At 48.6% G+C, this 24,933-nt stretch overlaps 1 protein-coding gene across 9 annotated transcripts in view; it reads left to right on the top strand.

Annotated features, from left to right (window-relative positions):
- The window catches only part of NIN (ninein), a 135,284-nt gene that overhangs the window by 7,964 nt on the left and 102,387 nt on the right, over window positions 1-24,933 (top strand). For 8 of the 9 annotated variants that reach the window (XM_063948424.1, XM_063948425.1, XM_063948426.1 and 5 more), the window contains exons 2-3: window positions 10,542-10,735; window positions 16,040-16,121. In XM_063948424.1, coding sequence (XP_063804494.1) covers window positions 10,562-10,735; window positions 16,040-16,121 — 256 coding nt within the window. In that variant the 5' untranslated portion in view covers window positions 10,542-10,561. The remainder of the gene's footprint in view (window positions 1-10,541; window positions 10,736-16,039; window positions 16,122-24,933) is intronic. The other variant, XM_063948429.1, reaches the window with a different exon arrangement.

Raw genomic sequence — 24,933 nt, forward strand, 5'->3', positions numbered from 1 at the left:
GCACGGTTGCATGCTACGTGCGCCACACTATTTTATTCTCCCTCCAGGGGGGTCATGGACCCCCACGAGGGAGAATAGTTGTCGGTATGCCGGGTGTCGGGATTCCGGTGCCGGTATACTGTGCGCCGGGATCCCGACATTCGGCATACAGAAGACCACCCTCTCTGAGTAATAGGCTTCGGTAATCGTTTACGTATGTTTTGTATATGTGGTTAGTACGTTTTGGTGCATATATGTTTTTGAGATGCATTTTTTTTTATTGTTACATTTTTGTACATTGAATGAAGACCAGAAATAAGGTGAAAATCAGATGCCACAAAGCTGAAGTTTATTCACATTTTCTTTTTTTAACTATAGTAATTAAAGTACAAACACAGGTATGAGAAAGGAACCTAAGGCCTAATTCAGACCTGATCGTTGTGTTGTGCGAATTTGCACAGCGGCCGATTATCGAATGACTGCGTATGGATCGTAATGCGCAGGCGCAAAACTGCAGAAAAATCCTGCGTTTCTCTTATTGCTAGGCAAACGCAGGCTGATCCTATTTTCTGGGAGTGTCAGGAAAAACGCAGGCGTTCCCAAGCGTGTTCAGGGAGGGTGTGTGACGTCAGCTCCGTCCCCGATCAGCCTGTTTGTATCACACTGTAGGAGTAAGTCCTGGGCTACGCACACACTGCACAGAATGGAAAAATCATTCGATAGCGAGTGAGTTGTGAACGGATTTGCAGATGTCCGCTGTCTGAAGTTTTCGCACAGCGTACACATGCATTCGCACACTTGCACGGGGCGGGGTTTCACTCTCTATGGGCGGCGGCTATCTGATCGCAGCCCTCTGCAAAGGTGCAATCAGGTCTGAATTAGGCCCCTATTTCAATGATGCTGTTTGCTCTTGTGCGGCAGTGAGGTGGGGCGGTGCTATTTGGATGCTGTACGCTCTGTTTACTTTGCAGCAATAAATGTGTGCACAATGCGAAATCATGTATCCTCTGTTACACGCATTGATAGTTGATATCAGAAAATAAATTTGCTTTGCATCGCTTTTCAAACCAGACGTGTTTCGTATTGACAATAATTGCCCCTTTAAATCCAGCAGCCGAAACCAAATAACCAGCTTCCAACCTGATGATGGTATAATGATCACGCTGACATACATTAAGTAGATCCGTTTACCGGCGCGAATATCTGCAGGTGATGAAACAAGGCCTGAGCAGTTCTGTGCACAGTACTGAAGTATTGCTTGTGCCATATTACACAATGAAAACACAGGGGGTCATTCCGACCCGATCGCACGCTGCGCTTCTTCGCAGCCGTCCGATCGGGTCGGAACTGCGCATGCGCTGCGGCCTCATTGCGCAGGCGCGCCGTCCCTGTGCAGCGACGCCACTAACGAAGAAAGTGGTCGCAGTGGCGACCGCAAGAAGTTTGTCAGGAGGAAGGCGGAACCGGGCGTCAACTCACCGTTTTCTGGGCGTGGAGATCCAAACGCAGGCGTTTGGAGGGCGGATGTCTGACGTCAAATCCAGGACCTGCAACGCTGGATTGATCGCACAGGGTAAGTAACTCTTACCCTGGGCTTGTTCTACACAAAGCTTTTTTTGCATAGCAGGGCTGCACAAGCGATCGCAGCCCTGCTATGCAAAAATACACTCCCCCATAGGCGGCGTCTAGTTGATCGCACGGGCTGCAAAAAGTTGCAGCGTGCGATCAACTCGGAATGACCCCCACAAAGCGCAATACAATCCACAAGAAATAGCCCTTGTACAGTTTGATAGTGTACATGTGGGCACAGGTATAGGTCCTTACGCCCACGTCACCCACAACAAAACCACACAAAATGCACGCAGTGCCTTCTAAATGATGGCGTTGTGGACTCGCAGCTCGGTGATGGCCGTGAGTTCTCGCGACCGTGAAATAAGCGTGTCCTCAGCGCACAGCTCACTGGCACTTTACAGTATGTAGGCAACTGGTACAATACAAGATATTTATAAGATCTATTCACTGGCGGGAAATAATCCGCTCATTGTTTAGCCTGAAAGAGATGTGAAAATACTTTAATGATGTTTACTTTCCAGCTAATGCCTGATTAGTGTTTTTTTAGTTTCTATTAGGCGCTGGCTAATTGCAGGGGTTGGAAGGCTTCCTATATCTTGTCAGGTTGCCGCTTATTAAGTATAAATATTCAAATACTGTGGCTGCTTATTTATTTCATTTCTTTCTTTTTTCAATCAATCAATCAATCCACAATTTATATTCTTAAGGGTCTTTAAATATTCAAGAGAACACGGTTAATTCAGCACTATTAACATTCATTCACAGCTGTTTATTTTGTTGTTTGGGTATTGCTGCCAAGGGGAGGGGGGGGGGGGGTAAATCAATTATTATACATTTCTTTGTTGGGAAAACGCTTCAGATAATTTAGCCTTAAACACAAGAGCTTATTTAGTACTTGCAGTCGGAATGGGCCTTACAAAGTCTTTACAGTACTGCAGAAATATTGGAGTGTTTAGATGTTTATGTTTTAGCTGTGTATCTGGGTGTTTAGTTGTTTTATGTTTTTATGTGTTTATGTGAGTGTTTAGTTGTCTATTACCCCTTTCACATCGCACAAATAACCCGGTATCGACCCGGCATATTGCCCGGTCGACACGGGTCAGTGTGCGGTGTGAAAGGGGTCATGTCCGAATTCCCGGGTCACCTGATCCGGTTATTCAACCCAGGAATAAAGCAGTATTATTCCCGGGTTGAATACCAGGTCAGTGACAGCGTAAACGGATTCCCGGGTCGCCTCCCATTTACTAGATAGGGAGAGGCGGAGTGGAGATGAGCTCATCTCCCAGCGCCGCTGCCAGCTCCACCCCCCGCCGCTATGACAACCGACCTGGCAATTTGCCAGGTTGGGAAGCCAGCAGATAGTCTCCAATGCCGGATCCCACCCGGGAAGGACCCTTTTCCAATTCCTGGGTGGGATCCGGCATTGGAGATGTGAAAGGGGTATATGTTTTTATATGTTTATGTGAGTGTTTACATGTTTATGCTCACACCGATGTATCGCCTGTTGTACCAGCCGATATATCGCGGGTCCGTCAGCCAGTGTGTACGAGCGATAGGTCTCTGAACGCCGTCATTCACAGATATATCGTGTGGGCCCTTCAGCACAACCGATGACCAATATATCTTCCGATATATTGGTGGATCGCCGTGTGTGTGTATGGGTGGTCAGCGACCACTACACATGCTGCACCAGCCGGCGTTGATTGACAGCTGAACTGGGCCGGTGCATGTAAACGCCCACCCAGTTCATGACGTCGGTCCAGACGGATGGGGCAGTGTGTATGCACAACACACTGCCCGGTCCGGCTATAGATATATCTGCTGATCAGTTGATCTGCAGATATATCTACTAGTGTGTACCCAGCATGAGTGTTTAGTTGTTTGGTTTTTATATGTTTATGTGAGAATTTAGATGTTTGTTTTAGCTGTTTATCTGGATGTTGATGTTTTTATATGTTTGTGAGTGTTTATGCTTTAGCTCTATATCTGGGTGTTTAGATCTTTGTTTTTATATGTTTATGTGAGTGTTTAGTTGTTTGTTTTTATATGTTTATGTGAGTGTTTTGTTTGTGAGTATTTAGATGTTTGTGCTTTAGCGGTATATCTGGTGGCTTAGATGTTTATGCTTTAGCTGTATATCTGGGTGTTGAGATCTTTATGTTTTTATATGTTTATGTGAGTATTTAGATGTTTGTTTTAGCTGTTTATCTGGATGTTTGTTTTTAGATGCTTATGTGAGTGTTTAGATATTTTGTGAGTAGGAGATTGGTATGTTGACTCTTGACGTCTATGTTAAGTCTGTTGACAAATTATAATATTTTATTGTTCCGTATCACCCAACCATTGTGTTCTTATGTGGGCTTTTCAAATCTAAATATCATTATCTCTTACATGGAAGTTGGTCCAGTCAACTGGGTTTGTATCTGTTTTGTGGTGGAATGTTAAACGCTGAATATTTGCACCCAGAAATATGATATGCAGCATTATGGCGTTTAAAGCTTCAGTTTCATCCACAACATCCTCTATAAAACATTAGGGGCAACTTCCACCCCAGCATTATGTTTTATTGGGATTTCAGGGGTGGAGAATTGCCTTCAGTTAAGGTCATACGTTAAAACCGAATCCTTCTATCTTTTCTAGTGACCTAAATATGTCTCGTCTTGGCAGGAACCACTCAAAATCGGCCCATAGGAACAGCGGCCCCTTTTAATTTGTTCATTCATATTCTGGTCATGTCAGTCATTGCAGAACCCTCCTGTCTGTTTGTAATCTCTGCAAATGCCATTTATGCAAAGAAATTGCCATCTCCATAAATGTTTGATGCCTTCGGGGCTTGTTTGTGTTTGTAGCTGAAGCCGTTGGTTGCCGCGCGCTGCTAATTTATCTGGAACGTGAGCACAGAATTGACCAATGTGCATGGTAGACAGGCCTTAGGGGGGCTGTATGCCCACATGACGAGAGTGGTCATAGCAGTCGGATGTTCAGCTGGATGCCAAATGGCTCCTCAATGACTGATAATACCTTACGGGTATTGCGCACAAGTCTTCGTATTTATTCACCACGTTAAAAACATTTGCCACTTCTAATAGTAGCTTATTTCTTCTACCACTGGATAAACGCTCATTGGTTCCAATGCTGCACCTTAATATAAAAGCTAAAGACAGGTACTCAGACTCCTGCGTGGACAAAATGACTCTGCAAGCTCCCAAAATGGCTTTTGAAAGATAAATAGGCATGGTGAACTGTGTGACTAGGGTCTAGGGATAGCCATCCAATATCTACCAATGTATTATAATGGTGGGATTTGTAGTTATGCAACAAAACAAAATGGTAGATCCAATGGTAAAGTATATCAAGCGATCCATAAACAACTTGCTCCTTTGTAGGGAGGGATCAATCTTCTCTGTGCTGCAGATTGTGCATGAGTATGCCAGTGTGGTTTGAATTCTGTTTTTAAGTAAGTTTAGCATTTTTTTTTCCTGTATGTGAATTTGTTATGACCATCTTTATTCAGTGAGCATTAATAATCCTTTGTTATATTCTTTTTCATTTAATAACATTCTGTCTTTGTGTTCTTAAACAATACATATGTCAGAGTCTTGTTTTTTTTACAGTTACATTTATGCAAGGAATTCCTTAACAGTACCTTATTAAATTCTGTTGTGATTGCATTGTGGGATAAGCGAGAAGGCAACCTAATGCCCCTACAAACTCGGCGATCCGCCGCCGAGCTGCCCGACGGCGGATACGGCCGACTGGCGACCCGGTGACGGGGGGAGTGAAGATTCTTCCCTACCCCCGTCACCTGGCTCCATAGCACTGCACGCTAATATGGACGAGATTGTCCATATTGGCCTGCATGCATAAGCGACGGTGCACCAACGATGAACGAGCGCTCCGCGCATCGTTGGTGCCTACACACTGAACGATATGAACGAGTACTCGTTCATTAATGAACGAGAATGTTCATATCGTTCTGTGTTATCTGGCAGTGTGTAGGGCACTTTAGATTTCCCGGGACTAAATCTTAGTGGCGGCAGCATTTTGTGTCCTATTATTATTATTATTATTATTATGTTGCATTTAGTGGTTGGTTGTTATATACACAGTGCATTGTATATTACACAGCAATTGTTCAGCCCTGGGACCAAGTCACAGGATCGTTTTCTCTTACTTTCAACAAGTATGGTCTGCCCAGTTCACAACATGTTCAAAGGTAGTGTTTCCCAACCCCGGTCTTTAGGGCATACTATCAGTCCAGGTCTTAAGTATAGCCATACTTGTGCACAGGTGATTTAATTAGTATGTCAGTTATTTGATTGAACCACCAGTGCTCAAACATGGATATCCTTAAAACCTGGACTGTTAAGTGTGTTTTGAGAACTGAGGTTGGGAAACACTAACTGAGGTGTCAGTCCATGTAAAAATATAGCGGGTGGGTAAATGAAGCACCTGATGGTAGATGGGTCATTGTCAATTGTCGCCATTCAATGGAAATAATTCAGAATAAAGTCAAACAAATAAAGACTATTGATGAGCAACATTCACCTTAATGATCCAGCGCCTTAAATTACATTGATCTTGAGCAAAGGTCTGTGTGCATTGTTACACAGTGTCTTTACTATCCATTACTGTCTATCAGGGGGCAGAGACTGTGTTATCCGTTACCTCCTGTCAGGTGGGCCGAGGCGGCGTTATCATCCGTTACCTTCTGTCAGGTGGGCAGAGATGGCATTATCATCCGTTACCTTCTGTCAGGTGGGCAGAGATGGCGTTATCATCCGTTACCTTCTGTCAGGTGGGCAGAGATGGCGTTATCATCCGTTACCTTCTGTCAGGTGGGCAGAGATGGCATTATCATCCGTTACCTTCTGTCAGGTGGGCAGAGATGGCGTTATCATCCGTTACCTTCTGTCAGGTGGGCAGAGATGGCGTTATCATCCGTTACCTTCTGTCAGGTGGGCAGAGACTGTGTTATCATCCGTTACCTTCTGTCAGGTGGGCAGAGATGGCGTTATCATCCGTTACCTTCTGTCAGGTGGGCAGAGACTGTGTTATCATCCGTTACCTTTTATCAGGTGGGCAGAGATGGCGTTATCATCCGTTACCTTCTGTCAGGTGGGCAGAGATGGCGTTATCACCCGTTACCTTCTGTCAGGTGGGCAGAGACTGTGTTATCATCCGTTACCTTTTGTCAGGTGGGCAGAGGCGGCGTTATCATCCGTTACCTTCTGTCACGTGGGCAGAGACTGAGTTGTCATCTGTTACCTCCTATCAAGGGGCAGAGGCGCTGTTATCATCCGTTACCTTCTGTCAGGTGGGCAGAGACGGCGTTACATTCTATCATGTGGGCAGAGACGGCGTTATCATCCGTTACCTTCTGTCAGGTGGGCAGAGACGGCGTTATCATCTGTTACATTCTGTCATGTGGGCAGAGACTGCGTTATCATTCGTTACCTTTTGTCAGGTGGGCAGAGGCGCCATTATCATTCGTTTCCTTCTGTTAGGTGGGCAGAGGCGCCGTTATTTTCTGTCAGGTGGGCAGAGGCGCCGTTATCATCCGTCACCTCCTGTCAGGTGGGCAGAGGCGCCGTTATCATCCGTCACCTCCTGTCAGGTGGGCAGAGACGGCGTTATCATCCGTTACCTTCTGTCAGGTGGGCAGAGATGGCGTTATCATCCGTTACCTTTTGTCAGGTGGGCAGAGACTGTGTTATCATCCGTTACCTTTTGTCAGGTGGGCAGAGATGGCGTTATCATCCGTTACCTTCTGTCAGGTGGGCAGAGATGGCGTTATCATCCGTTAACTCAGTCTCTGCCCACCTGACAGAAGGTATCATCTGTTACCTCCTATCAAGGGGCAGAGGCGCCATTATCATCCGTTACCTTCCGCCAGGTGGGCAAAGACTGCGTTTTCATCCGTTACCTTCCGTCAGGTGGGCAGAGACGCCATTATTCAGTTCTCTGTATCCTGATACATAATGCTCCTCGGTGTCTGTAGGACCAGGTTTCGCTGATAATAGATTCTTCTTTTTCTCTGTCAATATAATTATCTGTCAGAAAAGAAAAACATATAATTATTTTCCCTTTCTGGCCACAATAGCAGAAGACAAAGCCGCGTCTATCTCCGTACAATGACTTCATGGTGATTGCTAATTCCGCTGCGCTCGTTGGCAGCACGCCAGGCCTTGCTAGCAGAGAGCTGGGGTATGAGCGTAATGCAATCACAGAGGTTTGGGATGAAGGGGAAAAACGTCTTTTGATTATTTCAAATGGAGTTGATTAAATTAACCCTCCAGACGCACCTGCCAGACCTTCGCGGGCACATTTATATTCCTATCCTTCGTAGGAAGCCACAATAACGTGACAAACACTGCTGCACAGGATATAATAGGGGTATGTGTAAAGTAGCTTTATAGGTAAATACAAGTACTGGAGGCGTGGTGTTAATACGCTTTATCTAATGTGCAGTTTGCAAAATAGATCTAAATAAAACAATGCAATTTTTTTTAGCGATTTCACAAGAGAAAGAAGAAGAAATGTGTTAGTGACATCACATTGAGATACGCTGGGGCTGATGTGCAGAAACGTGTCTGAGTCTTACTAGCGTTGCAGATGTGTATGATTCCACCCGCTAGGCCTGGATGGGTGGGCGGGGCTTCCTAGCGTAGGCTGAGTACGGGTGTTTCCTGCCGCAGCTGCAGACTGGCGCAGACCAGCAAAAAGATGCACATGTACTTGGGACTGCGGTATTGTTTGTGGGCGGTCAGGAGCAAATATCGCATGATGATGACTGTTACCGGATCTTATGAACCACTTGTGTTTGGCAAATACTGATTAATAATTTTATTTTCGCTTGGGCAGAGGTTATGCGTTTGGGAGTGCGCCCAATGCGGGCAGATATTCCTGCTGTATTAAAGAGTCTTTTGTACTTTAATTGGTGCCTACAGATATATCCTCATACGGGATGTAGTTACCATCACTACCATGAAGTTACCATCAACTACCATGTAGTTGGACAGAATACCGACGCTGGAATCCCGTCCGCCAGAATGCCAGCAGCTGCGACACGGATATTCCTACTCGTGTGTGTCCATAACACCCATACAGTGGGAATAGAACCTGTGGTGCTCGCAGCGGGCCACCGCGCTCGAAGCGAACCCGCAAGGGGCTTCCTACCACTCACCCCGCGTCTGTATTCTGACCGCCGGGATACCATACTAAACGCCTAGCTTGTATACACCATATGCCGCGAGGGCTCCTGGTGCGACTGAGATGTTCTGAGAGGAGCAGCATACTGTCATTTCTCTAAATGGATCTTCTTATCCACAACGCAGAGCACGGCTCACAGTGCACTATAGGCGCCGGGCTGCGACTTTAACTGCACAGGAATTTATTTTCCACACCTGCAATGTCACAGACTTGGCGTGAGAAAAAGCTGCATTCGCTGCATCGTAGCACGTCTTACACAGATTCAGACTCTGTCACACACACATCCACAAATGTCGCACATCACATTGATCAGTGCAATGTAGTTTTGTCGCTCCCGGTTGCTTTATAGTGGTAAGTAAACGATTACCAACATGGGAGCAAGTGAGACCTAAATGGCTGTATCGTGTACTGGGTGTAAATGCGGATGCGGATGCTGATGTTGCTGACTGGGGCGCCTCTCCGCATACAGGCAGAAATACATTTGCTATTGGATAAAGAAAACTTTATCTGGGTACCTTGGAATAACTGCGGTCTCTGCACCACCTGGCGTGCTGCAGCTGTTGCAGTGGCGGGCGTGTTGTATAATATATCTGGTGTTTCCGTCTTTCTCTCTGCTGCCCTATTAATATTCTGCCTGGCGTTGCGGCATTGTGTTGTCAGACCCAGAACAAATGATCAGGTGGCGCTGGCCTAATTTACTCCGGCTGCAGACCGTGGTGCTGTATCTCTGTGATAAATCGCTGTTGGGTTGGGAAGGGGGGGGGGGGGAGACCATAAACAAACTTGCCAGGGTCCTGCAGGGATACAAATTATACCCGATAGATGGGCTTTAATAACAGACCCTATTAATTGAACATATCGTACAGTAATTGCTGAAGAACGTTACTGGTGTGATTTGAATTCTATTAAACAAGTAATAAAACACTTGACGAGCTGTCTGCGCGCCTGAGAGGAGACGCGTTACGTCTCAGTGCATCCGCCCCGGTTCCAGTCAGAGCGCTCTCATTGTCTGGGAAGAGGAGCATCTGTCTTCATATTTGGATTTTGTGATCACCGGCTTGCGGATTATGCAGGTCTGTAACGTCGGCTAAGGTGGAGAGTACATATATTACCTACACCTGTGTGTCTGCTGAGCCGATATTCATGTGTAGCCTGTCCATTCACCAGGAACCAGGCGAGGTCTGAATGACTGATATTAGTCTTGTTGGTAAACAAGCAGTGTAAAGAGTGCAGAAGAAGGGGACCATTGGATGAGTTGCCCATAGCAACCCGCGAGTTTCCGTGGGAAACTTCTCCGCTGTCTATTTCTCCAAACTTTTTACTGCTTGATACAGCAACCCTGCAAAAATTACATTATGGGGTATTTTTACTAAAGTGTGAGTTTTTTTTTTTTTTTTTTTTAGAAGTGGTGATGTTGCCCGTAGCAACCAATCTGATGTTGGTGACTTGTAGAATCTCTTTGAATTCTATTCATTAATAATAATATATTTAATGTACACTTGTCAGCAAAGTAGGTAAAACGAATACTCTATTAATTACATAACCGGTTTCCGGAATGGAGTCACAGAAATGATTCCCATTTGGAAACTTTTTGGCCGGGACCTGTTGTATAGTCTGTACTGGGAGTGGGATAAATGAATCCTTTTCAATGCAGCAATGTTTATATTGATATTGTCATACTTGATCAGGTGCCATAAGGCCTGTAGCACCAGTCAGGCAGGGAAATGTTATATATAATATATATATTAATGTGCTGCCTCGTGGTTGTTGTGTTGCAGGACAGACCGGCTGCTATGGGATGGAGCAGGACCAGTATGAAGCTCGCCTTAAGGAACTGTTCGATAGCTTTGACGCCACGGGGACTGGCTCCCTGGGACAGGAAGAGCTGACGGACCTCTGTCATATGCTCCAGCTGGAGGAAGTGGCCCCCTCTCTGCAGCAAGCCCTTCTGCAGGGCAACCCGCTTGGCAGAGTAAGGAGCCCGGTCACGTATCACTAATGGGGAGTGACAGGAGCGGGGGGAGGAGAGCGGGGGGCAGGGTGACCAGGATGTATTATGGGGAGATTAATGCATATTATTCCGCGACGGCAATCAAGTGATCGGTCAGGTGGGAACTATCCCCGGTGACCTGGCTGCAAATAGCTGTCACGCCGCAGGGCATAAAGTTATTCATTCCGTTTCATCTTATGAGTGACATCGATTTTACTCTTTGTCGCATTAAGTGCGTGCTGCAATACTGTCACTGACTTGTATCCATAAATATAGCGCCTTATTACTAGTAGAATATGTGTCTGAGAACTGGCAGTGACATGACGTGAGGAGGGGAATGGAGGCAGCAGGAAGCCACAGACTGAGAGTTATATAGTGGAAGGAGCAGGGTCCCCAGCAGCACAGAGTATATCAGGAGATGAGGGATGTGTCAGTGAGGACAGGGCTGCATGTGACAGGGGCAGTGACATGATGTGAGGAGAGGAATGGAGGCAGGATGAAGACACATACTGAGAGTTATATAGTGGAAGGAGCAGGGTCCCCAGCAGCACAGAGTATATCAGAAGATGAGTGATGTGTCAGTGAGTACAGGGCTGCATGTGACAGGGGCAGTGACAGGATGTGAGAAGGGGAGTGGAAGGAGCAGGGTCCCCAGCAGCACAGAGTATATCAGGAGATGAGTGATGTATCAGTGAGGACAGGGCTGCATGTGACAGGGGCAGTGACATGATGTGAGGAGAGGAATGGAGGCAGCAGGAAGTCCCAGACTGAGAATTATATAGTGGGAAGAGCAGGGTCCACAAGCAGCACAGAGTATATCAGGAGATGAGTGATGTGTCAGTGAGGACAGGGCTGCATGTGACAGGGGCAGTGACATGATGTGAGGAGGGGAATGGAGGCAGCAGACACAGACTGAGAGTTATATAGTGTGAAGAGCAGGGTTCCTGGCAGCACAGAGTATATCAGGAGATGAGTGATGTGTCAGTGAGGACAGGGCTGCATGTGACAGGGGCAGTGACATGATGTGAGGAGGGGAATGGAGGCAGCAGGAAGTCACAGACTGAGAGTTATATAGTGGGAGGAGCAGGGTCCCCAGCAGCACAGAGTATATCAGGAGATGAGTGATGTGTCAGTGAGGACAGGGCTGCATGTGACAGGGGCAGTGACATGATGTGAGGAGGGGAATGGAGGCAGCATCAAGCCACAGACTGAGAGTTATATAGTGGGAGGAGCAGAGTTCCCAGCAGCACAGAGTATATCAGGAGATGAGTGATGTGTCAGTGAGGACAGGGCTGCATGTGACAGGGGCAGTGACATGATGTGAGGAAGGGAATGGAGGCAGCAGGAAGCCACAGACTGAGAGTTATATAGTGGGAGGAGCAGGGTCCCCAGCAGCACAGAGTATATCAGGAGATGAGTGATGTGTCAGTGAGGACAGGGCTGCATGTGACAGGGGCAGTGACATGATGTGAGGAGGGAAATGGGGGCAGCAGGAAGCCACAGACTGAGAGTTATATAGTGGGAGGAGCAGGGTCCCCAGCAGCACAGAGTATATCAGGATAGGAGTGATGTGTCAGTGAGGACAGGGCTGCATGTGACAGGGGCAGTGACATGATGTGAGGAGGGAATGGAGGCAGCAGGAAGCCACAGACTGAGAGTTATGTAGTGGGAGGAGCAGAGTTCCCAGCAACACTATACATCTCACTATGGTAGCGTCTAGATTCTCTTCGCGCTAAGGACCTTTCCCATGACCCCCTGGGTCCATGTCACAATCTATTTGGAATAGTAAAGTGTGGCGAGCGGAGCGGAGCGAGACACCGAGCCCAATGCGTGGCGAGCGAAGCGAGCCCGCGAGGGTCCAATGCTGCATAGAGAAATAAATTTGCCCCAAACGATCGGAGAACGAAGGAGACATTTAGATGCTGTAAGGGCGGAAGTGCTCTCCTGCCCTCTCGTTTTGTCACGTCCAGGTCCTTAGCACGAAGGCAACATAGACACAACCTTCTCACTATGGGCCTGATTCTGAGTTGGGAGTAAAGAAAAAAAGCACAAGTGACTGCACGTTGCCAGAACCATGCTGCAGTGCAGGTGGGCAGGTGTAATGTGCAGAGAGAGTAGATGTGAGAGATGTGCCTGGCATGTGTGGTACACATTCTAATCCAATGCCCAGACACTAATTAGCATGAGCCAGTAAAATAGTGCAGCTTAGCTGTATATGTATGATAAGTCCCCAACCAGGTAGCGCCTGGGAGTTGCGCCCTTTGTTTTAGAGAATTGGCTGCATGTCCCAAATGCGCCTTGGAGATTTATATTTTTAGCCATTTTTAAGCCTGTGGAGTAACGTATCGCCTCCACATACAGTAGGTCCACAGAGACGTTCGTTGTAGTTATTGTCAGTCCTATATGAGTAGGGGGAGGTATATCGTTATATTGCTGTAGACAAAAACCGTAGCATAAGAAATGAGGAGACGTGGACAGGAGTAAATTTCACTTAGGGATCAGTGATTTATTACTAGAAATATGAGCGGTGAGTTCAGCACCCCGCTGATGGCAACATCAATTATCTATTTCCATGTCATGTTGCAGCTGCAGTACCTCTGATACAGCGTTGCCCTCTGTAACCCCCCCATCCCCTCCACACTCCCACTCCCTTCCCAGTGTCCTCATTTTGCTGTCTTCAGTACAAATACATATTCATGAGCTGTCATGACAAATGCTTGTGTTATCCGTGGTCGGGGAGAGTGACATGTCTGGCAAAACAAAGAGATGAGATTGCAGACTACCCTGCTGGAAGGCGGAACGTTTGGCCACTTGTATCTTTCCGCTAATGTAGCTGCAACAAGCAAAAAAAAGTGCTGCTGGTTCTTTAAATGTGGTGATCACCCCACCTCCACCCCCCACAGGTCCGTCGTTACCTTGTGGATTGCACAAAAGCTTTGCAGGGCAATGCAGCCCAGGACAATGGCTGACTGTAGAGCTGTTGTGGAAGTACAAGTCCCAGCATCCCCAGGCAGCCAGTTCTACCACAGCAGGAGAGCCAGGGCTTGTTTATCCTCTTTAGAACTGTATTTACTTAGAGAAAGACAGGATTGGCCATAGTCTCTGAGGACTTGCGTCTTTATATTCAGGAAATAATATTTATTTGCAATGTGGTTTCTGTACTAGGCCTGAAAATCAGTCCTGAGAGAGCGGCTGATTTTGTTGCTCTTGGTCATTCATTGGCGGCTTTCTTTTTCTCCTGAAATTCGCCTTAAGGGGGCGTTGTCCTCAAAATTGTGCATAATTTAACTGTTTATAAAAATTATGTTGCTGGGCACAGTCGGTGGCGGTTTTGTGTATAGAACGTTTATTTTCCAGACAAAGTCTACATTTTTGCCGTTTTTTAGTTAGAATTCTTTGTTGCTTATTCACTGGCACAGATTATCGTCTCAGCGTAATGTATATGATGGAAATGGGGGGCCTAGTGCTGGAATATTACACAAACTTGCATTTAGTATTGAAAAATACAGACTTTATCCTACTTCCATACACTCACATACTTGGAATCCTATATGAGTTGTTCCCACTTTCGATTTTCATCCATATACCTCAGAGGCAAAGCACTCGCCTACCCGACATTTTACCAATGCTGGGTGTATTGTATAGGCAAGACAGGCACATGCATAGGGCTGCACTTTCCAGGGGGCAGCACATATGAGTTTTATGGCAACACTTATTTTGTGCAGGTGATGAAGGTACTGTAATGCGTTATACTGCAGAGCGGCTGTCCTCTAACGCTGTTTTCCAGTGTGTGCTGTCTTAGCCGTGAAGCAGATGTGGGCCTGATTCAGACGCACTTTAAGAAACGGAAGCATTTCCCAATTTCTATTAGACTGTGAACTGGTCTTAGGGGCCTATTTATCAATAAGTTTTAGCATAAACAATGAGTTTTAAAACTTGTTGCGTATGATAAATGGTATGCCAGCCAATCAGCTGCCAGCTGTAATTTTTCAAACACAGGACAGGAGCTGATTGGCTGGCGCACCATTTATCATAAACAATGAGTTTTAAACTTGTTGTGTATGTTTAAACTCGTAGATAAATGGGCCCCCACATCTGAAAACAGGTGCTCATGCACCGCACTATTGTCCAAAATAACAAGTAGCTGCGTCTGTGTTTGATCTTGAGCGAATTGAGACTGTCATGTGGGCTTTTTCGGGGTACTGGGTATTAAGATGTGTAGAATGGCTGCGTGTGATGGCATGTAGCCCATCTCCCTTGCTTGCTTCAGGTGTTCAAACCTAGTTGGGACACTGGTGTCAGATTGTTCTTTTGTACCTATCATGGGGCTGGTGTATGTCCAACAGATAATGAGGATGACGAAAGCACCACAGATGCAATAAAAAAGTGGGAGCTGCAACCACATACAGACGCACAGTTAGCTTAGTTAGATCTTAGACAGTAGGCTGCCACGGCCATATGCAAATTCTGACGCGGCTGCGTCCAGCTCACAATCTCCCCCCAAATGCTTTCATGTCCTCGTGTCTCACCTATTATTAGGTAGGGAAACCTTGTCTTTCTGAAGTCGCAACATTAAGCCGTACTAATAGATTCTGAATACGGGCAAATTGCGGCAAAACTCATTCTCTCCCTTCCAGCCACATCTCTGCCGCGCTCCGCACAATTGCATCTTGTATTAAACAGATTAGATTGCGCGGCAAATTTATGACTGCCTCCATGTTATCAGGCTCTTGCCATGTCGTATAATCCCTTTGGGCTGTATCTGATCTGGTCACGGTGAAATTGCTTCAGTACTGAGTTTCACCATCTGTCTTTATACACACAGCTGTGTGACGCTGGGGCCTGAGTCCAGATTGCGCAGGAACAATGGGGGAGGCATTCCAGCGTTGTCAGGCTCTGTACAGCACCCCCTGCAATTATTGTATTTTGGAAGGATTCTTCGTTTTGATTTAGTTATTTTTATTGTATTTTTTTTAAATTTTCTTAATTTTCACAATAGCTGCTATTGTTGTATCTCGGGATGCACCCACTCATTTTATTGTATAATAAGTTTACATTTAAAAATAAATATAATATGAGTATTGGTTAATGTGTCCATCCATCCGCACTGACGTAAACCTTTATTTCTGTGTAGTGACAAACGTTATCCCCTTATGGCAACGGTTGCTGATCTGTTTGTTTGTATCCACATATGAAGGCGCACAGGGGTTCTGTTTAATGAGACACTTGAGAACATTATTACTGTAAGGAAGCTGCAACATAACAATTTCTTCTCTCTCTTCATAGATTCACTTTGACCAGTTTAAAGAAGCCCTGATTGACGCGTTGTCCAACACGCTGTCTGGTAAAGAGAGCGGCCCGGAAACAGGTAACTTATCTGCCGATTGGCTTAAAAGAAACGATGGCTTCTGTCGGCAGCTCTGATTGGTCACCATACACTGATATAAAACAATGGCAGATCTCTCCACCCAGGAGTGTGGTCCAGCTGAAGACCCACCCGGGTGTGCGCCATTTAAGCTGAGCAGCTGGGTGGACAAATTACTCTCGGGTAGATGTATGAAACCTTCCAGAGACATTAAAGTGGAGAATCGGCTATCGCTTTTGAAGGTTTGATGCATCTCCCCCAATGAGCGATTAAAAAAAACCTCTGATAATTGACATATGTGGGAAAGATAAATTATTAGATTATCAGGTGACGGCTGCATATGATAAATCTAGGACATGCTGGGAGCCCAGGTGAGACTGAAGTGTATTCCCCCCCTGGTAGAACACTTCATACATAAATACGGAAATGTACCTACAGTAGTACAAATCACAGGAGGACGCATTGGAGGAATCCGCAGGTGAGTGCCCACCTTTAGGTTGGGTACACACTAGGCCGATAGTTTCCTTTCGTCTCGCACCATGCCATATTGCTGGTACACACTAGGCGATCCTCGCCGACGCCGATATTAGCGGCGATGGGGGAACCGGCATCGCTGTCGTTAACGAGAACCTCCCTCATCTGTGCGTGTTCAGACGAGGGAGGGGGTCGTTAATGATGCGCGGGAACGCGCATCGGTAACGGCATTGAGCGTACACACTGGACGAGATTGTGAAAGATGTCGCTCAGATCGGCCCTTCTCAGCGACATCTTTCACTTTCTCATCTAGTGTGCATGGGGCTTAAGTGATGTAATGAACGCTGGGATTACATCTTGTTCCGTCTTCATTACACTGCACCAGGTGGCACACGATATCTTCCGCGCAGCGCGGCCGACTGGAAGATGTCTGCGACCCGCGGGAACTCTAAATCACGGGTACACATTAGAGTATCATCATGATTTGTCGTTCCGACGCGGCATCTCGTGAAATATAATATATGTGTGTACCCAGGCTAAGACTGTTGAAAGATCTGATGCTATCTCCTATTTCTCTGACGTCCTAGTGGATGCTGGGAACTCCGTAAGGACCATGGGGAATAGCGGCTCCGCAGGAGACTGGGCACAACTAAAGAAAGCTTTAGGACTACCTGGTGTGCACTGGCTCCTCCCACTATGACCCTCCTCCAGACCTCAGTTAGATTCTTGTGCCCGGCCGAGCTGGATGCACACTAGGGGCTCTCCTGAGCTCCTAGAAAGAAAGTATATTTTAGGTTTTTTATTTTACAGTTAGACCTGCTGGCAACAGGCTCACTGCAACGAGGGACTAAGGGGAGAAGAAGTGAACCTACCTGCTTGCAGCTAGCTTGGGCTTCTTAGGCTACTGGACACCATTAGCTCCAGAGGGATCGAACGCAGGACCCGTCCTTGATGTTCGTTCCCGGAGCTGCGCCGCCGTCCCCCTTACAGAGCCAGAAGCATGAATAGGGTCCGGAAAATCGGCGGCAGAAGACTTCAGTCTTCACCAAGGTAGCGCACAGCACTGCAGCTGTGCGCCATTGCTCCTCATGCACACCTCACACTCCGGTCACTGATGGGTGCAGGGCGCTGGGGGGGGCGCCCTGAGCAGCAATATTAAGACCTTGGCTGGCAAGATAATCACAATATATAGTCCCAGAGGCTATATATGTGATAAATACCCCTGCCAGAATCCATATAAAAGCGTGAGAAAAGTCAGCGAAAAAGGGGCGGAGCTATCTCCCTCAGCACACTGGCGCCATTTTCTCTTCACAGTGCAGCTGGAAGACAGCTCCCCAGGCTCTCCCCTGTAGTTTTCAGGCTCAAAGGGTTAAAAAGAGAGGGGGGGCACTAAATTTAGGCGCAAATTTGTGTATACAAGCAGCTATTAGGGAAAAAAATCACTCAGTTATAGTGTTAATCCCTGCAATTATATAGCGCTCTGGTGTGTGCTGGCATACTCTCTCTCTGTCTCCCCAAAGGACTTTGTGGGGTCCTGTCCTCAGTCAGAGCATTCCCTGTGTGTGTGTGGTGTGTCAGTACGGCTGTGTCGACATGTTTGATGAGGAAGGTTACGTGGAGGCGGAGCAGATGCCGATAAATGTGATGTCTCCCCCTGTGGGGCCGACACCAGAGTGGATGGATAGGTGGAAGGTATTAACCGACAGTGTCAACTCCTTACATAAAAGGCTGGATGACGTAACAGCTGTGGGACAGCCGGCTTCTCAGCCCGCGCCTGCCCAGGCGTCTCAAAGGTCATCAGGGGCTCAAAAAACGCCCGTTACCTCAGATGGCAGACACAGATGTCGACACGGAGTCTGACTCCAGTGTCGACGAGGTTGAGACATATACACAATCCACTAGGAACATCCGTTGCATGATCCCGGCAATAAAAAATGTGTTACACATTTCTGACATTAACCCAAGTACCACATAAAAGGGTTTTATGTTTGGGGAGAAAAAGCAGCCAGTGTTTTGTTCCCCCATCAGATGAGTGAATGAAGTGTGTGAAGAAGCGTGGGTTCCCCTGATAAGAAACTGGTAATTTCTAAAAAGTTACTGATGGCGTACCCTTTCCCGCCAGAGGATAGGTCACGTCGGGAGATATCCCCTAGGGTGGATAAGGCGCTCACACGTTTGTCATAAAAGGTGGCACTACCGTTTTAGTATACGGCCACTTTGAAGGAGCCTGCTGATAAAAAGCAGGAGGCTATCCTGAAGTCTGTATATACACACTCAGGTATTATACTGAGACCTGCAATTGCCTCAGCATGAATAGTGCTGCTGCAGCAGGGTCTGATACCCTGTCAGATAATATTAATACCCTAGACAGGGATAATATTTGGCTAACATAGAGCATATTAAAGACGTCGTCTTATATATAAAGGATGCACAGAGGGATATTTGCCGGCTGGCATCCAAAATTAATGCAATGTCCATTCTGCCAGGAGGGTATTAGAGACCCGGCAGTGGACAGGTGATGCTGACTTTAAAAGGCACATGGAGATTCTGCCTTATAAGGGTGAGGAATTGTTTGGGGATGGTCTCTGGGACCTCGTATCCACAGTAACAGCTGGGAAGAATTTTTTTTTACCTCAGGTTTCCTCACAACCTAAGAAAGCACAGTATTATCAGGTACAGTCCTTTCGGCTTCAGAAAAGCAAGGGGGCCAAAGGCGCTTCCTTTTCTGCACAAGGGAAGACGGAAAAAGCTGCACCAGACAGCCAGTTCCCAGGATCAAAAATCTTCCCCCGATTCCTTTGAGTCCACAGCATGACGCTGGGGCTCCACAGGTGGACACAGGTGCGGTGGGGGCGCGTCTCGGGAACTTCAGGGACCAGTGGGCTTGCCCACAGGTGGATTCCTGGGTTCTGCAAGTAGTATCGCAGGAATACAAGCTGGAGTTCGAAACGACTCCCCCTAGCCGTTACCTCACATCAGCCTTGCCTGCTGCCCTCAGAGATAGGGAGTTAGTGCTGGCGGCAATTCACAAGCTGTACTTCCAGCAGGTGAAATCAAGGTACCCCTCCTTCAACAAGGCCGGGGTTACTATCCCAAAATGTTTGTGGTACCGAAACCAGACGGTTCGGTGAGACCCATTCTAAAATTGAAATCCTTGAACACTTAGGTACGAAGGTTCAAATTCAAAATGGAATCGCTCAGGGCGATTACTGCAAGCCTGGAGAATTGTCAGGGTATCACTGGACATCAAGGATGCTTACCTGCATGTCCCTATTTACCCTCCTCACCAGGAGTACCTCAAAATTGTGGTACAGGATTGTCATTACCAATTCCAGACGTTGCCGTTGGTTTGTCCCCGGAACGGAGGGTATTTACCAAGGTAATGGCCGAAATAATTATCCCGTACTTGGACAATCTCCTTATGAAGGCGAGGTCCAGGGAGCAGTTGTTTGTCAGAGTAGCACTATCTCGGGAAGTGCTACAACAGCAGGGCTGGATTCTGAATATTCCAAAGTCGCAGCTGGTTCCTACGACGCGTCTACTGTTCCTGGGTATGGTTCTGGACACAGACCAGAAAAAAGTGTTTCTCTCGGAGGAGAAAGCCAAGGAGCTGTCATCTCTAGTCCGAGGCCTCCTGAAACCAAAACAGGTGTCGGTGCATCACTGCACTCGAGTCCTGGAAAAAATTGGTAGCTTCCTACGAAGCAATTCCATTCGGCAGGTTCCATGCAAGAACTTTTCAGTGGGACCTGTTGGACAAGTGGTCCGGATCACATCTTCAGATGCATCGGCTGATAACCCTGTCTCCAAGGACCAGGGTATCTCTGCTGTGGTGGCTGCAGAGTGCTCATCTTCAAGAGGGCCACAGACTCGCCATACAGGACTGGGTCCTGGTGACCACAGGATGACAGCCTTCGAGGCTGGGGGGCAGTCACACAGGGAAGAAACTTCCAGGGACTATGGTCAAATCTGGAGATTTCCCTACACATAAATATTCTGGAACGAAGGGCCATTTACAATGCCCTAAGTCAGGCAAGACCCCTACTTCAAAACCAGCCGGTACTGATCCAATCAGACAACATTACGGCAGTCGCCCATGTAAACCGACAGGGCGGCACAAGAAGCAGGATGGCGTGGCAGAAGCCACAAGGTTTCTCCGATGGGCGGAAAATCACGTGTTAGCACTGTCAGCAGTGTTCATTCCGGGAGTGGACAACTGGGAAGCAGACTTCCTCAGCAGACACGACCTACACCCGGGAGAGTGGGGACTTCATACAGAAGTCTTCAAACTGATTGTAAACCGTTGGGAAAGGCCACAGGTGGACATGATGGCGTCCCGCCTAAACAAAAAGCTAGAAAGATATTGCGCCAGGTCGAGAGACCCTCAGGCAATAGCTGTGGACGCTCTAGGGACACCGTGGGTGTACCAGTCGGTTTATGTGTTCCTTCCTCTTCCTCTCATACCCAAGGTACTGAGGATAATAAGGAAAAGAGGAGTAAGTACTATACTCATTGTTCCGGATTGGCCAAGAAGAACTTGGTACCCGGAACTTCAAGAAATAATCTCAGAGGACCCATGGCCTCTACCGCTCAGACAGGACCTGCTGCTGCAGGGGCCGTGTCTGTTCGAAGGCTTACCGCGGCTGCGTTGGCGGCATGGCGGTTGAACGCCGGATCCTGAAGGAAAAGGACATTCCGGAGGAAGTCATTCCTACGCTGATTAAAGCTAGGAAAGAAGTAACCGCAAACCATTATCACCGCATTTGGCGAAAATATGTTGCGTGGTGTGAGGCCAGGAAGGCCCCAACAGAGGAATTTCAGCTGGGTCGATTTCTGCACTTCCTACAGTCAGGAGTGACTATGGGCCTAAAATTGGGTTCCATTAAGGTCCAGATTTCGGCTCTGTCGATTTTCTTCCAGAAAGAACTGGCTTCACTACCTGAAGTTCAGACATTTGTAAAGGGAGGGCTGCATATTCAGCCCCCTTTTGTGCCCCCAGTGGCACCTTGGGATCTCAACGTGGTGTTGAGTTTCCTAAAATCACATTGGTTTGAGCCACTTAAAACCGTGGATCTGAAATATCTCCCGTGGAAAGTGGTCATGTTATTGGCCTTGGCTTCGGCCAGGCGTGTATCAGAATTGGCGGCTTTGTCATGTAAAAGCCCTTATCTGATTTTCCATATGGATAGGGCAGAATTGAGGACTCGTCCTCAGTTTCTCCCTAAGGTGGTATCAGCCTTTCACTTGAACCAACCTATTGTAGTGCCTGCGGCTACTAGGGACTTGGAGGATTCCAAGTTACTGGACGTAGTCAGGGCCTTGAAAATTTATGTTTCCAGGACGGCTGGAGTCAGGAAAACTGACTTGCTATTTATCCTGTATGCACCCAACAAGCTGGGTGCTCCTGCTTCTAAGCAGACTATTGCTCGCTGGATTTGTAGCACAATTCAGCTGGTGCATTCTGCGGCTGGACTGCCGCATTCTAAATCGGTAAAAGCCCATTCCACGAGGAAAGTGGGCTCATCTTGGGCGGCTGCCCGAGGGGTCTCGGCTTTACAACTTTGCTGAGCTGCTACTTGGTCAGGGGCAAACACGTTTGCTAAATTCTACAAATTTGATACCCTGGCTGAGGAGGACCTTGAGTTCTCTCATTCGGTGCTGCAGAGTCATCCGCACTCTCCCGCCCGTTTGGGAGCTTTGGTATAATCCCCATGGTCCTTACGGAGTTCCCAGCATCCACTAGGACGTCAGAGAAAATAAGATTTTACTCACCGGTAAATCTATTTCTCGTAGTCCGTAGTGGATACTGGGCGCCCATCCCAAGTGCGGATTGTCTGCAATACTTGTATATAGTTATTGCCTAACTAAAGGGTTATTGTTGTGAGCCATCTATTGAGAGGCTCAGGTTATAGTTCATACTGTTAACTGGGTATAGTATCACGAGTTATACGGTGTGATTGGTGTGGCTGGTATGAGTCTTACCCGGGATTCAAAATCCTTCCTTATTGTGTCAGCTCTTCCGGGCACAGTATCCTAACTGAGGTCTGGAGGAGCGTCATAGTGGGAGGAGCCAGTGCACACCAGGTAGTCCTAAAGCTTTCTTTAGTTGTGCCCAGTCTCCTGCGGAGCCGCTATTCCCCATGGTCCTTACGGAGTTCCCAGCATCCACTACGGACTACGAGAAATAGATTTACCGGTGAGTAAAATCTTATTATATTTGCCTTATTATAAGTCTGTGCCTGGCCCTCTAACGCTGGGCGGAGTCACAGTGGTGGGTGGAGTTACAGGCCTGGGTGGAGTTAGCAGCTCCTGCCCTGTCCCAGCACACCACTAGCAGAACGGAGCAGCAGCCACATAACCCCACCATCCCCACACAGAAGCCGCCAGGGGACACCACAGTGCCAGGTAACCATGGACACCCCAATGCCACCCGCACCAGACACCCCCAAACCCACCCTCCACCAGCTCCCACATGCAGCCACTGACGGCCCAGACACCCCCACACCCCACGCATAACGATCCCACCCTCCGCACAAGCCCAGCATCTCCCCCAGCCATCTGCGGCACGGACGCGGTAGCCGGGCCCCGCCGCCCGCACCACGGCCGACCAGACAGCCGCAGGCCGCACCACCCCTCCCGCCCTCCACACACCACCAGAGCCAGCTCCCGCACTGCAGCCGCGGCTGGGACCCACTGTCCCGCCAGACGCCGTCCGCACAACGGATGAAGACAGTGAGGTTACAGGTCAGCATCACCCGCGCCTGATTGCAGACGCCATACGCATTAGGAGGGACGGGTGGCGCAGGAGAAGGCTTCATAGCCCTCCCTGCGCCGCGTACAGACACCCGCCGCCTCCTCCGCACACCTAATACAACGCTGCCTCCCACCATCCCCAGAGACCCGGACTGCACGTCACAGGGCCCCTGGGCTGCCGGCTCCACAGGCCAGAGACGGGGGGACAGCGCGCCTACTACTGTGGACGCTGCACCAACCTCACAGGTAAGAGAGACTGCACAGGCAGCACCGCGTCTCTGCGTCCCCTCCCTGCCGCTCCGCATCCCCTCCCTGCCTCTGCGTCCCCTCCCTGCCGCCCGCCTCTCTGCGCCCCCTCCCTGCCTCTCTGCGTCCCCTCCCTGCAACCCCGCGTCTCTGCGTTCCATCCCTGCCGCTCTGCATCCCCTCCCTGCCACAGTGTCCCCTCTGTGCCGCCCCGCGTCTCCTCCGTGCCACCCCGCGTCTCTGCGTCCCCTACCTGCCGCCCCGCGTCCACTCCCTGCCTCTGCGTTCCCTCCCTGCCGCCCCGCGTCTCTGCTTTCCCTCCCTGCCACCGTGTCCCCTCCCTGCCAACCTGCCTCTGTCCACTCCCTGGCGCCCCGCATCTCTGCATCCCCTCCCTGCCGCCATGCCCCCTCCCTGCTGCCCTGCATCTCTGCGTCCCCTTCCTGCCGCCCGCATCTCTGCGTCCCCTCCCTGCCGCCCGCGTCTCTGCGTCCCCTCCCTGCCGCCCGCGTCTCTGCGTCCCCTCCCTGCCGCCCGCATCTCTGTGTCCCCTCCCTGCCACCGTGTCCCCTCCCTACCGCCCTGCGTCTCTGCGTCCCCTCTCTGCCACCCCGCATCTCTGCGTCCCTTCTCTGACGCCCCGCGTCCCCTCCCTGGTGCCCCGCATCTCTGCGTTCCCTCCCTCGTGCCCCGCGTCTCTGCATCCCCTCCCTGGCGCCCCGCATCTCTGCAGGGGTTGAAGGGGCACAGCCCCTTCCGACGGTGTGAAGAGCGCCCGTAGGGCGCGATGAAGCACCTAGTGTATATAATATAGCATCTTGTGTATATACACTATACAGGTCCCCCATATCTGAAACGCTCGGGAAAAGAAGTATTTTGGATTTTTCCGTGCTTTGGAATATTTGCATACCATGGGGGTCATTCAGAGTTGATCGCTCGTTAGCTGTTTTAAGCAGCCGTGCAAACGCTATGCCGCCGCCCACTGGGAGTGTATTTTAGCTTAGCAGAAGTGCAAACGAAAGGATCGCAGAGCGGCTACAAAAAAATATTGTGCAGTTTCAGAGTAGCTTCAGACCTACTCAGCGCTTGCAATTACTTTAGACCATTCAGTTCCTGATTTGACGTCACGAACACGCCCTGCGTTCTCCCAGCCAAGCCTGCGTTTTTCCTGGCACGTCTGCATTTTTCCGAACACTCCCTAAAAACGGTCAGTTGACACCCAGAAACGCCGACTTCATGTCAATCACTCTGCGGCCAGCAGCGTGACTGAAAAGCTTCGCTAGACCTTGTGGGAAACTACATCGGCCGTTGTGAAAGTACGTTGCGTGTGCGCATTGCGCCG

Source organism: Pseudophryne corroboree, chromosome 12, assembly GCF_028390025.1.
Source record: "Pseudophryne corroboree isolate aPseCor3 chromosome 12, aPseCor3.hap2, whole genome shotgun sequence".
NCBI lineage: Eukaryota > Metazoa > Chordata > Amphibia > Anura > Myobatrachidae > Pseudophryne > Pseudophryne corroboree.